The 17,357-nt window shown below is 35.9% G+C and overlaps 1 protein-coding gene across 3 annotated transcripts in view; it reads right to left on the bottom strand.

The window, feature by feature from the left end:
• Positions 1-17,357, bottom strand: part of kuz (zinc-dependent metalloprotease kuz) — a 100,863-nt gene that overhangs the window by 9,711 nt on the left and 73,795 nt on the right. For 2 of the 3 annotated variants that reach the window (XM_069847310.1, XM_069847311.1), the window contains exons 10-13: positions 13,352-13,763; positions 7,992-8,108; positions 6,559-6,723; positions 466-586 (exon numbers count right to left, since the gene is read on the bottom strand). In XM_069847310.1, coding sequence (XP_069703411.1) covers positions 466-586; positions 6,559-6,723; positions 7,992-8,108; positions 13,352-13,763 — 815 coding nt within the window. The remainder of the gene's footprint in view (positions 1-465; positions 587-6,558; positions 6,724-7,991; positions 8,109-13,351; positions 13,764-17,357) is intronic. The other variant, XM_069847312.1, reaches the window with a different exon arrangement.

The following is a 17,357-nucleotide window of genomic DNA, read 5'->3' as shown; positions in this document are numbered from 1 at the left end:
AAGGAATGGACGACTAGGAAGGAAACAAGGACAACCAGGTAAGCCAAAATGATTAGATGGTATGGCGTTTTCTTATATTTCATAAATAGGTAAGTTCTAACTAAAGCTATTTCTTGGTCATCTTCTCCAAAGAAATACAGATTTACATATACTGTCTCGTCGTGCAGTAACTACTAAAACCACTGTTTCATAAAAGAAGAATTGTTCAAGACCACATTCTATCAGTTCGCTTTTGTTCATAACTTCACAAGCATGTTGTAAATTACACTTAAGTTAATTACGGAATGTTATGTTGAATGAAATGTAAACAAAAAATAAATACAATAAAATAAAAACTAAAAAGGAAGAAATAAGAAAAAGAAAACCCAAAGGGTGAGAGAAATAAAGGAAAGTAAAGAAAAAAGAAAAGGGGCAGAAACAAGAGACAGAAGAAAAAAGAATAAGAGGAGTGTTACAAGTACAGACCTTTAGGAGCATAGTACTGACCCCTTCCTTCACCATACCCGTGTGCAGGGCCCCGTGTTGGACCCGGTCTCCCCACTCCTCCACCTGGATGCCCCCCTCCACCCACACCATGTGGAGCACGCTGCAACAATGAAGTCATAAAATTTGAGAAGACTAAATTTGGAAGGAGATATGAGCATACACTATGTATAATTACTGGATTCAAGTTTAGAACCAAACATAATGTACACAAAAACCACGTGATGTGTGTGCCTCACAACTCAGGTATACCTAGTGTGAAGTATATCTGTAATCAAAACTGAAGTTTTCAAATTCTTCTTATGATTGTACACGTTATAAAACAGCCAAAATAACATATAGGAATAAAATGCATATTTCGTGTGTTGATTACACCAAGAGATAGTGAGGCAATTTCAACAGGCCATAAAGTCTAATACATATTTGCAGATTGTGAAGATACTTATAATTTATGGTTGATCAGTATGTGAAACATCCTAAAGGTAAATCTTTAAGCAGTGGCAGAAAAGTTACCTTGAATCTTGAATGTTCTTTTTTTTTTTGAGGGTTGTAGTTGACTGTTCGTCATTCTCCCATATGAAGTCAGTTGTGTAGACTAATTTACCAATACAGTCGTTGCCCAGGGTGTGCCATAAAGAGGCTGTTCTATGCTATAACCGCAATGAGATGAGATAATGATGGAGATTTGTTGGTATGCCACAGGGAACTGAAGATCCCGAGGAAAACCCTTACGCTACCTGTGCAACAGAAGTGATAAATTGCGGGTATGCCAGAAATCGAATCCAGATCCACAGGCTAATGATCCAGCAGTCTAGCCACTGTACAACCATGATGGCTGAATGCGTCTTATAAATTATGTGACAAGTTAGTATCTTACTTTAGCAGTAAAACGTATTGTGAATTTTACAGTGATGTTTGCATGGAGTGAAAGACTGAATGAATAATGTTCATCAATTCCAGAAAAAAAACGAAAACTTGGAGAGCTGTGCTGGAGTTGACGAATAAGTAAAATGAGCAGTGTATTCGAAATCGCGTAATTTTTTTTTAACAAAATGAGTCACCAACATTAAGTAAAGTGCTGGAATTTGTCAACAAAGATACTAAGTTGCCCACTTTTGAGAGAAGTTTTTATAAAACTATGGCACTAAGACAACTTAAGGAAAATTCGTACATGCAAGAAAGAAGGACGCAATATTTTTTTGACAAGATGTGAGTTAACGAAGGCGACACAAACTCTAAAATTTGGATATACCTTACTGTGAGAACAAAAAGCAACTTTCCGTCAGGACTAAGTACTAGTCTAAAAAACCCCAAGTGGTAAAGGAACTAAAAACTGCAAGTGGTAAAAAAGGACACCTAATTTTGCTATATAAAGAGAAATGATGATGGATTTCTGAATGGAGGGGAATGCATTATGGAATAAAAAAAACAAGAGATTATCATTAAGGTATGACAGGTGAGATTTTTTATTGGCTGTTTTGAAAAGGTTTTACCTTTGCTTGTTCCAAAGTATCATTATTATCGAAAATGCATCGTATCACAGTGTGAAGTTAGACCGAATTCCCACCAAATCATGGGTAAAGAAGTAGAAGGCAGAAAAAATATTCCTCGAAGAAAGGGCATGCTGAAAAACAACTGATACAGGTAGTAAAAACGTAAATATGAGGAAAAGTACAGTAAAACTTCGTTTATACGTTTTTATGGCAGTCTGAAGAAAAAACGTGCAAGAAAAACGTATAACTGAAATGACATTTAATTACATCTGAAATAGCATTAATAATTAATAACATGTGTAATCAGTGCGATCACAGCTTTGGAGCTGAATCCTTATTGTTTAAAATGTTCCATTACTTCTCTCTGCACATACTCGCATTTTCTCTCCCTTCTCTGAATTGATTCTCCCACTGGTGCATAACCGATTTACTGAAGCTAGCACGTGCGGAGATAACAATGGGCAGCTTCGAATTTCCAGGAATTTCAAAGCCGGCCACATCTTAATAATGAAGACATAAATACTAGTAGAGTTAGAAAGTACCTGAACTTCAGGTGGCAACGCCAAGTTCTACAGGCAACTTCTCCGCCTTATCTGTGTGGTATGTGGCCTACTCTCCAGGCGTATAGACTCAGTGTGCCGACCGATCAAAGGGGTACATTTCTAGTTTATTCCTGAGGGTCGAATTGTCAACAAGAAGACATATGTTGTAATTCTTCGACGTCTCCGTGATGCAGTTCTACGAAAAAGACCCAATTTGTGGCAAGGAGAATCATGACAATACCCCAGCACATTGGTCCCTCTTGGTAAGTGAATTCCTCACACAACACAAAATATCTGTTCATCTATAGCCACCATGTTCTCCAGATCTTACTCTAACAGATTTCTACCCATTTCCAAAGGTCAAATCCTGGCGGTTTGCATCAGCCGAAGAAGTGAAAATTCATGCGATGTGTGCTCTGTGGGAAGTGACCAAAGATGGGCTGCAGGAATGTTTCGAGAAGTGGTATGAACACTGGTAGAAGTATGTCACAGCCCAGTGGGCATACTTTGAAGGTGGTGTTGTGTAAAGGGTTACATGTCATCTGCAACAAAGGTATCTACACAAATTCGGTTACTTTTTGACTCAACTGGTAGTACCGTATTCGTATTTACGTGATTATAATACGCACCTTTATTTATTTATTTATTTATTACAAAATGTCGTCTTAAAAACTGGGGTGCATATTATATTTGCACGCAAAGACACAGACTCGAAGAAATTAGAATTAACACTTTTTTTATATTACGAGATATGGTGGGAAACAACTGACAAAAACAGCCAATGCGAGTTCGCGTTTTCTCGTCTTTTGCGCACTTCTCATTTGTAATTTCTTGTCCATTTTTAACAACAATCAGTAATAAGAACAATACTTTTAACTACGAGAATAACTTAACATTTTTTCTTTTATTATGAGATTTTATGAATACAACTTTCAACAAACTGCTCTTTAATTAAACCGAAAGAATTTACCAATAATAATAATTACTGATGAAAGAGTAACATGACGTTATTCATTGACAATCAATGTTCTGACACCAACCCAGACCTGTTGACCGGAATTTACAGTTTTGATACTGTAAATGGGAATAAATGTGATGTACAGTATAGCTAGAGGTAAGGAAGTGTCTTTATAACCTGTCTTGATAATATTTTAATCTTGAATGGTTTTTAGCACAGGTGCATATTACATTTACCAGTTTTTTTTTTTCTGGATTTTAAAATAAAAATGATGTGCGTATTATATTGGATTAAATACGGTATTTTCGCGTTCTTATATTTTCACGGCAAACCTAATTTCGAGAAAAATTGAATTAGAACGAATAAAGGTAATTTTGTATCTCCCAGGGTTTAAAATACGATCGATGGTGAAAATGAGAAAAACATATAAACGAAAAATGTATAACCAAAATAAATTAACATGAAAAGTAAAGAAATTTTGCCAGAACTTACGAAAAAAACGTGCAAGTAAGATATATATAAATGAAGTTTTACTGTATAAGTTTGTTGTAGGCGCTATGGTGCTGAAGGTTGGTCAGACAATATTATTACTTCCTCCCAGAATGGATTAAAGTTAAGTGACATACACAATAAACATCAAAACATCCAAATTAAATGAAGTGAGGGCATTAGTGAACATTGGCATGAAGTTCCATGTAAAGATGGAAAAAAATAAATTCTGGTAATCAGATGGTCTGTGTAATGTCACAGTTGATATGTTCATTATTAATCTAGCCAACATGAGTGATACAATGATGGATAGTGACAGCGAGGCCTCAGATTTCATTTTACATTTTCTGTTGTGTACATTTAATAAGCCAGCAATGAAAAGATTATGACATGTATATAGTCCGGGTCTTCTTACTTCATACCTCAAGGGTGAAATCTAACTATTTTCCCTTTATTACTACATTATGCTAATGGATTATAGTAATTTTCTAATTGTCACACTCAATTTTCTTTTACCAATTTTGTTTCGAATTTCGGTACTGACAAATACCACAACTCGCAGTTATTTTCTATTATAGTGACAAAATTGTTTGCCTTTGAAGGAGCTACCAATGTTCATGAAACGAAAGTTACTAGCAAGTGTTATTTGAAATTTGAAAGAAATTAATAATATTAATAAACAATACAGTAACAATTAATAAATAAAAACAGTATGCATTTTAAAGTGGTATTCATTTTTCAGAATTGGTACTAATCATTTAATGTGGTCAAAAGAAACTGTTAGGTTAGGTCTCATGTATCATAAACTGTTCAGTCAAACTAATGAATTTCATGTTGCCACACAAAATAAATTTTAATATCAGATCAATAATAAATAAAAAAGAAATAATATTTATTATTATTGTTTCAGTAGGCCTACACAGCATTGTCATTTTATCTGATTTGGTGATATCTAGTAACAGTTAGCAACATTGAAAAGATGGCCTTATTAACTTTTTAGGAACTAAACTTATATGAAACCCACTATAGAGCCAGCACCAGGGGGTGGTGCAGTAACACATTTCTTGTTTGTTTACATTAGGTTCGGTTCTAAACGTGTATCCAGCACAGTCAGAGTGCAAGGCTTTCTCTCTTTTCCTTCTGTCTGTTTGTCTCTCATACAACTCTGTCTCACAATTCCTTCTCTCAATGTTCTTTGTCTCTCTTAAGGGCCCCTTACACGCAAAGACTACCTGGAGATAAACCTGTACAAACTTATCTCCGAGAGATATGTCTGAATTGGATGACTGCCCATACATCATACATGCTCAGACTTACCTCCTAGACTTATAGTTCACCAACAAGACATAAGAGGTCATTGAATTTATTTCCCACGGAATAACACTCTTCCTCCTTGGTTCTGCATTCATCTCTAACTGATTCCTTAATGTTATTTTTAAATAGTATATACAGTATATTGTTTTGCTGTTACATGTGTTATTAAAACTTATTTGATTTTCCAAGGAAAATATTTACACATTTCTATAAATTCTAACAAGTCCGCTGAGTTAGATCTGTGGTAGTACATCTGCCTCTAGACTAGCCGGCCCGGGTTCGATTCCCGGCGGGGTCAGAAATTTTCATGTAAAATTTCTACCTCGGGACTAGGAGAGATGGCGATGCGCAACTTCTAATCACTAAATTTCGCACTAATATGCCTGGGTTAAACCCCAAATCTCTCCGCACTGCATATGAAGAGAAGGCATATGTCACTATTGACAGTGATTCATCTGTCGGATGGGGACGTTAAGCCTGGTGGCTCCCTTGGTGCTACATGACAGGAGAAGGCTACGTGCCGGCACCAGGTTTCCCCTTCTCCCTTCTTCACCTTCGTCATCATCCTCACCCTTTCCCTACACTTCACTTACACATACACTCACCCTAGTACACGACGTAAGTCTTCACAGATATACAACAAGCATAACGTGGCCTGGCGAAGTGGTGTGCAACTTGAAAATGAGCAACAGTCCTGCCATCTATCCGCAGTATGTGGAACCCGAACCACGCAAGTGAAGTGGATAGGTATTAGCCATACATAAATTCTAAGAGAAATGCATGAGAATAGTTCCTTAAATCTGAACTTTCATAGCTCGTTGCCATTTCCCTACAGATAACGGCAAAACGTAACAATGAAATCTCGACCAAATGCTTGCAGTATCGTTTGTTTCTATACTTACTTTTCCTGCCGCTTAATTTGGAGAATGCTACAGTATGAAAATTTCAAGCAGTTCTAGAAGTCTGAAGACTCATCTGAAGACCAAAAGTCTTAATACTTTTCGCCCTTACACAAGGAGACTTGACTGTGGATTTAGGTTTGCAGACTTACCTCCTGGTAAGTCTTAGCATCTATATGAGGCCCTATACAGCTCTGTAAATCTGTGTCTGTATCACAGCTGTCACCCTCATTCTCTCTCTCTCGCTCTCTCTCTCTCTCTCTCTCTCTCTCTCTCTCTACTGACTTCCTGTCCCTCTCTTTCACTCCCCATTATATGCCTTCCTACCAGTCCCTCCAGTTCAGATCGTGCATTTATACTGCTCCATCATGCATGCTCACCATTCTTCTGAATGTGTTCATTGGTCGGCGCAGAGTCTCACTAAACCGTCTCGCTGGAGGTTTCTTTGGGTTTGATGACGGTGTATGAACAGCACAGCACTTGATGAAGAGGCCCATGAAGATTATGAAAGCAATACCCATCAGCAGAACAGCCCACCAGTACTCCTGCAAGCATCAAAACAGTTAGTCGCTGATTCATAGAAATATTCACAATGTCGGTTTTCAGATTCTAAACCCATAAAACTGGGAAGCAAGAAATTCACTGGATTTCCTACGTAAACTATCGTCTCTTAGAGATAAACATGACAACATGATCTCAGAGGCAGAACAACAAAATTTATCGTGCCATGCTCGTGAGGTGTATATACCTTTGTACACCAAAATCAGCTCATTTTTGTTGTTAAACATTTACCACTGTTACAAAATATGCTCCTCACTTTATAATGGTTCAACTTTCAAATATTTTGACTTTATCATAATATACTGTAGCGTACTACCAATATATTGTCAAACTATTGATGTGAATATGTTTTTGTTCAAAGTACAATAAAACTGATGAGAAAATCTCACAAATTTAGCGTAACACGCAGTTCAAGAAGTCTCCACTAGATGCTGCACATGACTAAGCATATGCTTACTGTCATCTGTCAAGTGCAGCATAATCTACTTGCAAGTGAATAAACGATGAGCATTAGTTAATAAGCAACTAGCATCATCTGCATATAAAAGGGTACTGTTAAAGACGTTATGACGTCACTGGACGAGTCCGTAATATAATAGAGGGGAGTCAAATGAAAATGCAAGACTTTATTATTTATATGCACGGAGTTAGACTAGAAATATATTAATTTAATTAGTTAGTATATAATAAAAAATTTTAACAATAAAAAACATCCCCAATGACAAAACATAACAATAAAAATATAAAACAATAAAACAAAGAGATATTCACGTATAATTATCAGTATTCTGGGAATACCATGTCACTTTTTTTTTCTGTACTTTCATTATTGGTCTCTAGTTAGAGTAATTATTTATTTACTTATTCACTAACAATAGTTACTTTATTAATCAAATAATATTTATATTTGACTTCAAATATTTTCATCATATGAGTTCATCGAACTTAATCTCACTCTAAATTGAGCATCTGTACTATTAAACTATATCAAAACTTTCCATACAACAGGTACTGTAAATAGTAGTAATAAATTTAAAGGTCTAAACTCTGAATCTAGTGCTACTACGTGCCAATAAAGCTCTGACTGGCAGAGACAACATCTAATTTTCAATTTAATGATTTCAGTTGATAAACCCTGTATATGGGGTCAATCTTGGAATAGAATAATTAAATAAGCAGTTGATAAACCCTGTATATGGGGTCAATCTTGGAATAGAATAATTAAATAAGCATACTAATGTAGAATGATTACCGTTATCCACTGGGCCACTGTCAGTAAAGTCTCCTTATTGAACAGTAAGTTTTTGAGCCGTGCCAATGGGCCCTCTGCATCCACAGCTCTGCACTTGTAGAACACATCACAGTAACCCTGACAAAAACGAACACATAACTCATCAATACCAAGATATGTTCTTAGACCTTACTTGCTACTTATTTTTGTGCTAAAAAGGTTAAAAATAGAACTGATACATCGGCAATAAGTTTGAAAGTAGAACTTTCAAAAACACTGTCCTAACAAGAAGATTATACTGTAATGGCTTGGGTATGTTAAAAGAAGGAAAAATAAAGGTGTTCAAATAAGTTTTAAAATAAAATAAAATAACGATGAAAAAAGACCCTCAGTAAGATCACAGACATGATAGATGAAGGAAGTAATAAAAGGCAGAGGGTAAAGGAAGTAGCTGGGAAGAAATTCAACAAGAGAAAATATGAGAATACAGAAAACTCTAAAAGACGTTTTGACTGAAGATGATGAAAAACATGGGAAAAAAAAAAATGTGTTCCGGTGGCAGGCAATGGGTCTATGTTACACTTGTAATGAATGATGATGTTGTTTAGTCAACTGTCCGAAGACAGGTCTGAACCTTACAAATGATACCAACATGGCACTACTTATGAGGAAACTAGGCGAGGGGATATTGGGGGTAGAGGTAGTTGTGAATAATTGTTGGAATGTTACAGGGAAAAAAGAGTACCAGGAGAGAACCTTTGTTGCCTGGACCACGGACTTACCCAACAGAAGTTATAAATTCAGGATGGATTGACCAGGATTTGAACCCGGACGGCTTATAAGCCCAGCATGCTAGCATTGAGCCACCATGATGGTATTCATTCAGATATCAGACAGTATAAATGGCTAAATTCACTTGACTAGGAACTGAGATTTGAAAGAAATGGTTCCAAGTGACAGGGGAGAAAAGTACGAACTGAACATGATGGTTGGCTGGTTCCCAATGCCGAGCAATTGGAAACAAAGTCACTAGTCTTTCTCGGCTTGTCTCAACTAGAATGGTACCCATTTTCAATAAAATTAGTATTCTTTGTACAGGTATGTGGATAGGCTGTGTACTCCTCTTTTATACAAGTTGCCTCCATATCTCTAACCCCTATTTAATGTTTTTCTGGGTTCACAAAATGGTAACAACACCTCCACCCCCTCTATCTTCACGAAACAGATTAAAAATTTTGTAGCCAGCAAGTTTGTAAAATTTTAAAATATCATCAATCTGAAAAGATTCTTGTATGCATATATATATATATATATATATATATATATATATATATATATTAACAAGAGCCAGAACAGGTCACATTGTCACTCAATTGTACCTACACCGATTTCACATTTCTGATAATCCTACTTGTCTGTGGTGTAATAATCATGATGAAGATCTGGAACACATTCTTCTACACTGTCCATCCATAAACCACAAAAGAAGTAAATTAAACTCATCAATACCGGTTGCAGAAGACACAGCCCTGCAGTATATATTGACTACACCCCAACTCTGGCTACTAGCAACAGGCATCTATAATGAACACCGATCAAAATACCCCTCATTTCTCGTGCAAAACAACAACTGAATAGACTACAGTGGACTATACTGGACTTTATGTTGTCAGCAAACAGCTGGATACATTAAAAAGATTGATTGACTGGGGTCACAGAATAATTAACATTAAATGGGGGTTGACACTAAATAGGGGTTCACTATTTTTGTTTAAAAAATTTTGAATACTTTCGCAAAAAATAATTTTATTTGCAAAAAAACTAAAATAAGTAAATTATGGGTAATACTGTAAAAAAAAAAAAATAGAAAACATTAAGAGGAAGCTGGAAGCTAAGTACCAATCAAGTCATCTTCTCACCATCTCGGATATCTTTGAGTTCGGATTTTTTTCCATTTCGTGAATTAAATTAAGTTTTCTCCGCGAGAGAAAACATTTTCCTTCTTGTGGGGCACATGTTTGTAAAAGCGTAGGGAGGGAATGGGTATCATGTGGTCCACTCCATTAACACGTGGCAGCGAGACAACAGCATTGCCAAGTCATTGACTATTCAAAAAAATTGTATTTTACGTATTGAATTGAATTGCATTTACTTTTGCATTAATCGAGATTTAAAAAAATAATTTAAGAGTAATTTTTAACGTAAAATGCAGGTTTCACACCAAAGACAAGAACGTTAAATCGAATCATGTAATAATTATTTGGACCATGAAAATTTAACGATAAATGCATAAAAACATTAAATGGAAGTTGGCTAAAATTGGGGTTCTACTGTAAACTTTGTTTAGAATATGCCATTAGGAAAGTTCAGGATAACAGGCAGGGTTTGGAATTGTATGGGTTACATCAGCTTCTTGTCTATCCGGATGACGTGAATATGTTAGGAGAAAATCCACAAACGATTAGGGAAAACACGGAAATTTTACTTGAAGCAAGTAAAGCAATCGGTTTGGAAGTAAATCCCGAAAAGACAAAGTATATGATTATGTCTCGTGACCAGAATATTGTACGAAATGGAAATATAAAAATTGGAGATTTATCCTTCGAAAGGGTGGAAAAATTCAAATATCTTGGAGCAATAGTAACAAATATAAATGACACTCGGGAGGAAATTAAACGCAGAATAAATATGGGAAATGCGTGTTACTATTCGGTTGAGAAGCTTTTATCATCTAGTCTGCTGTCCAAAAATCTGAAAGTTAGAATTTATAAAACAGTTATATTACTGGTTGTTCTGTATGGTTGTGAAACTTGGACTCTCACTCTGAGAGAGGAACATAGGTTAAGGGTGTTTGAGAATAAGGTGCTTAGGAAAATATTTGGGGCTAAGAGGGATGAAGTTACAGGAGAATGGAGAAAGTTACACAACGCAGAACTGCATGCATTGTATTCTTCATCTGACATAATTAGGAACATTAAATCCAGACGTTTGCGATGGGCAGGGCATGTAGCACGTATGGGCGAATCCAGGAATGCATATAGTGTGTTAGTTGGGAGACCGGAGGGAAAAAGACCTTTGGGGAGGCCGAGACGTAGATGGGAGGATAATATTAAAATGGATTTGAGGGAGGTGGGATATGATGATAGGGACTGGATTAATCTTGCACAAGATAGGGACTGATGGCGGGCTTATGTGAGGGCGGCAATGAACCTTTGGGTTCCTTAAAAGCCATTTGTAAGTAAGTAAGTACTGTAAACTTTGTTCTTTTCATATTAAAGACTAGCCGTACCCGTGCGCTCCGCTGCACCTGTTAGAAATAAATATAAAGTAATTACGTAATTAAAATAGGACGTTTGATCCAGGGAACATTCGTGTTTGTTAGAAGGATAAATCGTTTAATATGTTACTTAATTGAAATTGTATTTAAATAATTAAATTGCGATCATTTTGGTCCAGAGACCACTCATTTGGTGCAATGACAATTCCTTTAACATGTTTCTTATTTGTTATTACACGCAACTATAGTATAATGAAGATTGACATATCATTTAGTTTTATTGTGTATACTTTATATTACTTGCTATATGGTTCCATTGAATTATGATAATAACTTAATTTTAACCCTTGTTTTCTACGTCTTCAGTAAATGGCGCTTGGCCCACTATGGTTCTGAAACCTTCAAATAACTTAAATAGTGATACAGCATAAACAGTGATATGCAATTATATTTCTTTCTTTCGAAAATGTAAGAATTCATGATCTCCTATGTACCATTGCCATGGAATGAATAAATGTGTTTTTTCTTCCTACTCAAAAATTTTATATTTTGCACATGAGAATTACTGCAGGAACAACAACGCTGCAATCTGAGGTGGCGGTGAAAACGTATTGTATTATTATTTTAAAAGTCTATCAGACCTACCAAATTTTGCATAGAATAAAACTTATCGGAAATCATTTTTAAAAAAACTTTTGTTATGTAACATTTTTCACAAAAAAAAAAAACAATAATAAGCGAGATATTTCGATTTAATTCAGGCCCTGTTGAATGAAGTATTTTGAATGCCATATAGCCTAAAATCTAAATTACAACGAACTTAACTTATATTTCAATTTTCATCGAAATCCGTTCAGCCATTATCGCGTGAAAAGGTAACAAACAGACAGACAGACATACAAACAAAAATTTCAAAAAAGCGATTTTCGGTGTCAGGATGAATAATTATACATGTTAACACCAATTATTTTTGGAAAAGGGAAAATTACCAGAAAATTTTCGGCTACATATTTATTATTATATTATATTATATTATATTATATAAAAAGTGCGTTGATAACGGATGTACTCCGATAAGAAAGTTTTTAATTTGTTGTGGGGGCTCTTGAATCTCAGAAGCAACAACCTTTACAACAGCGCAACATAATCTGCTTGGCTCATTACCCAATTTTTTTTTGCATTATATTTATTGCATATATAGTCTATTTTATGTATTTTAACACGATTCAATTGAGCATAGTTAAAATTTGAATTATAAAATAATGGATTGCTAAGCTAACGTACTATTACTGCATACTAAATCAATACACTCTCGTTGTTCATTAATTCTCTGAGATTAAAATGAGTGTGTACATAAATATTATTTTAAGAAATACAGAAAACGAATGTACAAAAAAGCCTATCAAATTTTCTGTGCATAGGAATAGTTTAATAGCTTTCGATTGTTGCTGTCCAAGGCCCCTTTTTCGATTGTTGTTGCCCAAGGCCCCTTATAGACGAAGTCATTTGTTCTTAATTCATTGCACCGTCTTAGATGGCATTATTTTAATTTTAAAACTCATTTATCTCATTAAATATCAGTCCTATCAAAATTTTGTAAAGAATAAAACTTATCGGAAATCATTTTTAAAGAAACTTTTGTTATGTAACTTTTTCACAGAAATCAATAATAAGCGAGATATTTCGATTTATTTAATTCAGGCCCCCTTATAACCCCCCTTTTAAATAAAGTATTTTGAATGCCATATAGCCTAAAATCTAAGTTACAACGAACTTAATTTATATTCCAATTTTCATATAAATCGGTTCAGCCATTATCGCGTGAAAAGGTAACAAACATACAGACAGACATACAAACAAAAATTTCAAAAATGCGATTTTCGGTTTCAGGGTGGTTAAATATATATGTTAGGACCAATTATTTTTGGAAAATCAAAAATTACCAGAAAAATTTCGGCTACAGATTTATTATTAGTATAGATGTTGACACAATGAGTTCCATGGAATGAAGTGCTCAGAGTTAATATATTCGTAATTCTTTCCACTTTTAATCACTTCCCTGCAGAAACTACGAGTAAATTCAAGTGGGCTGAATTGTCCTAACCTGGAAGTTGTCGCATGGAGAGCCTGGTCGGAGACTGATGCCGCCAGGAGGGAGACCCACGTAATGAGCAAACTCACTGGTGCTGCGGCAGGTGCTGGGATCAGTGCCATTCTGACAGGCCAGCTCACATAACTTGCGCTTATCAATGTTGGGGATGATATGGCTTGTGAGGAAGCACTCCGTCAGGTTCCACTCCAGGCAGATGGAGCCTGTGCACTCTCCATTGATGCACAGTTGTGTGCCCTCATTGCACCGAGTCTTGTTCTTCTTAGGGGCAGGCAACGGGCAGTCAGGTGACAGTCCATTGCACATCGAATTCGAGCTGCAGTCAGACTCTGCTTTGCACTGCACATTGGATGATGCCAGCACGAAGCTGCAGGTCTCGCTTGAGCAGCACGGGCCCTGGCTGGGACTGCCAACATTACACAGCAAAGTAAATGCAATGTTTCGAAAATATTAATCACATGCTTACTCCAAATCCAGCAATTCATATTCAACAAAAATGTAACCTACAACATATACACACTCGTGAAATAGGAAGTCGCAAATGGAAGAATTTAATAAGAGCTGGATAATTATGTAAAAAATATAAATAAATATTTGTGCCTAATTTCAACCAGAATTATAAAAAAAAATATAATTGAAGACATATCTTTCCAAAGGGGCTAAGTGCCAATTTTTCGAATTTCATTTAATTCAATCTAAGAAAAGTACACCCTCATGAGCATGTCATACTAAATGGACTGTGTCATAGCTCAACTGTAAGTGACTCATTTGCGCATTGAAAGATAATGTTGGAGGTATCTCAATACGCATTTTACGGTGTGTATTTATTTCATCAATATCTCAGACACTTGTTTTTGACACTTAGCTCCTCTGGAAAGATACATCTTCAATTATTGAGTCTGTGCTGTACTATAATTCCATACCATTTTCATTATTTACCTAAGAGTTATATTAATACACATATAACATTTATTTTAAATGTAACATATTGATTGTTTTTCAGTTATTTGGTTTTTCATGTTGTGAATCAGTTCTCTTCATGCCAACTGTTAACATGAGGGTCAATCAGTAAGTCATGGCAACTACGTTATATCTTCGAAAATGTGGTTAGTTCAGTACATATGTTTGAAAAGCTGTTGTACACTGTATGGGATGTCATCGCCAGATTACGTCTGTGTGCATTGGTGGATAGTTGACAGCACATGCAAAAGTTAGTATGCTAGAGACTCCTCCAAGATGGATGAAAGTGTTGCCTTATCGAAATGTTGCACGTTGGGTGGAAGCCACTGCATGGGAAGCGGTTTGCAAACAGGGAGGACATCTTAACAGCGTTTCGACGAGAGGTGGTATACATAGATGAATCGCACACAGCCGATGGTATTCAACACCAGATCACCATTGGCAAAAATGTGTGGAAGCCTTGGGGGATTATTTTGAAGGTGTTAGCTGTGAGTAATGTACTTTGTTTCATTTTGTGCACAATAAAACAATGATTTCTATTTACCCATCTTTCAATTTCCCTTACACATTGCCTCCTGCACCTGGACCCAATTTGGTACTAGCATTGCGAAGCACATTCCAGTGACCTTCAATCGCATATAGAGAATTTCTATACCTGCAGCTTTATTGGCAAATATAATATAGTTGCCATGACTTATGAAATGACCCTCATATGTCAAGTAAATTACAAATTTTTTTTCAATTTTATTTTTTCATTAACTTTAATGATACCTAGTATAATTAAAAAGTTTATTTAATACAAGTATTGAAGTTTTCAACTAATAAATTTATTTTACACTACAGTTCTCCTCATTTTATGTGGCATTCCATTAATTCAGCACTTCCGAAGTTCTTACTTTACAGGATTCTAATCTGTCTGATCAGAAAATGTAGGTGTTATTCAAATGAGGATGTCTCGCGTATTCAATATTGCCCCCAAAATATTGGATGTGACAAATAATATATACAATTTAAGCGATTTCGTAAGTGCCAATGTTCTCTAGAGCATTATATTAGTTGAATCGGGGATTGCAGAAACAGCACATGTCAATACGCCACACATAGTGACAAGTGCTGTTTCTGCAATCCCTGATTCAGTTACTTTTTATAGTGAACACCACAAACTACTGTAATGTCAATTCACTGCAAGCATTGTGGGTCATGTACCACCTCCTTAATGGTAATCAAAATAATAGTTTGAGTAACTGTGTATTACCTTCATTAATACTGTAGTAATAAATACAGTCAAACCCCACTTTTACAGTTCTGCAATTAAATGTTTCCCATCATTTGCAATATTTTCTCTCTGTTCCTTTAATTTTCCAATAATTACAATATATTCCCCCCCCCCCATATTTATGCTGTCGTAATTTCACACTTCCCGCATTTATGTTGTTTCAGCCAAACAGAGAAAAAAAAAAGATAGCGTCCATGGGAAAAACTGAACATAAAATTGGGATTAGCAACGTAAAATTTGCTATGAATACAGTTCCTTCCCCTCTATAATAAACACCGATCAAAATACCCCTCATTTCTCGTAAAAAACAACAACTCACTAGACTACAGTGGACTATAGTGGACTTTATGTTGTCAGCAAACAGCTGGATACATTAAGAAGATTGATTCCCTCTCAATGCCACCAGGTTGTCATTTGACATTTCTGGTCTCTCCTGGGAAAGACACTTCTGAGGTTGGGGTGCTTGAATACAGTAAATTTATGCAGATTCAAGTATAAAAATTCTGTGACGACAAAGGATAATGTGATCATTGATGAGGAACAAACTGTGGAGGACATTCTCGACACCATCTCCAGGATAACAGTGCTGGCACTAGTGGTGGTGATGGTAGTGATAATGATGACAGTGTTGGTGTTCTCACAGTAGCAGACGTAGTAGTTGTAATATTAGAGACTAAAGAGATATCTGTCTGCTACAGAAGAAGAGGATTCAATTTTTGATAAATTGTACGAACTAGAGAAGCAAATAGAAAACTTGAGACAAAATAGATATGAACAGTTAAAAAATCAGACTTCTTTTGTAAAAAAAAAACTAGTGTCGTGTTTCCTTTTGAAATATGTATGTATGTATGCCTTATATTTTGGGATTTTAAAGTGATAGTCCTGTGTGTTATAAAAGTTTCAAGCAATGATTACAAATCATTCTACGTATTGAATATTATATTCTTAATGTTCTTGGTATGCGTAAAACATCTCATAATTTACACTTTCTCTCAATTCATAATCCCTTGAAAAGTGTAACAGATGGTTTAGACTGTATCACTATTACACTAAGCTAGTGTTACCACAAAGTTATTTCTCACATTAATATTTGAGGAGAAAAATTCGCTTCAGCGCCGGGAATCGAACCTGGGTCCTTGGTTCTACGTACCAAGCGCTCTGACCACTGAGCTACACCGAATTCAATCCACAGCACCGGATCGAATCTTCCTCCTTCAGTGTTTCCCTTTGTGGCTTGACTCCAAGTTAGGCATATATGTCTAGTGTCAACTGCCATTATACTAGGAGCGCACTCAGTTGAGTAACTTATTTGGCCGGGATTCCGCAGTTATGATGCACTGCTAGCTATGAGAATATTATGGATTTATTAATTTGTCCTACAGAATAATCTCTGTAATGTTGACAATTAATATTTGAGGAGAAAAATTCGCTCCGGCGCCAGGGATCGAACCTGGGTCCTTGGTTCTACGTATCAAGCACTCTGACCACTGAGCTATGCCGAATTCAATTGTCAACATTACAGAGATTATTCTGTAGGACAAATTAATAAATCCATAATATTATTTCTCACATAACAGTTACACCAGTTACGAGGTGAGAATATCCTGCAGTCCACACTGACATGATAACTCCTAAATATCCAGCGACTGTAACATGATCCATAGTCTGTTGACCCAAGGCACAGAGTAAGTAGAGAAGCTGGAACAGTACCTTTGATTGGGTATGGAGCAGCAGAGATAAAAGGAGTGGGAGTATTTCTGGTGA

Source organism: Periplaneta americana, chromosome 15, assembly GCF_040183065.1.
Source record: "Periplaneta americana isolate PAMFEO1 chromosome 15, P.americana_PAMFEO1_priV1, whole genome shotgun sequence".
Lineage (NCBI taxonomy): Eukaryota > Metazoa > Arthropoda > Insecta > Blattodea > Blattidae > Periplaneta > Periplaneta americana.
Note: the sequence above shows the minus strand (reverse complement) of the source record. Positions and strands in the feature narration are given on the sequence as shown.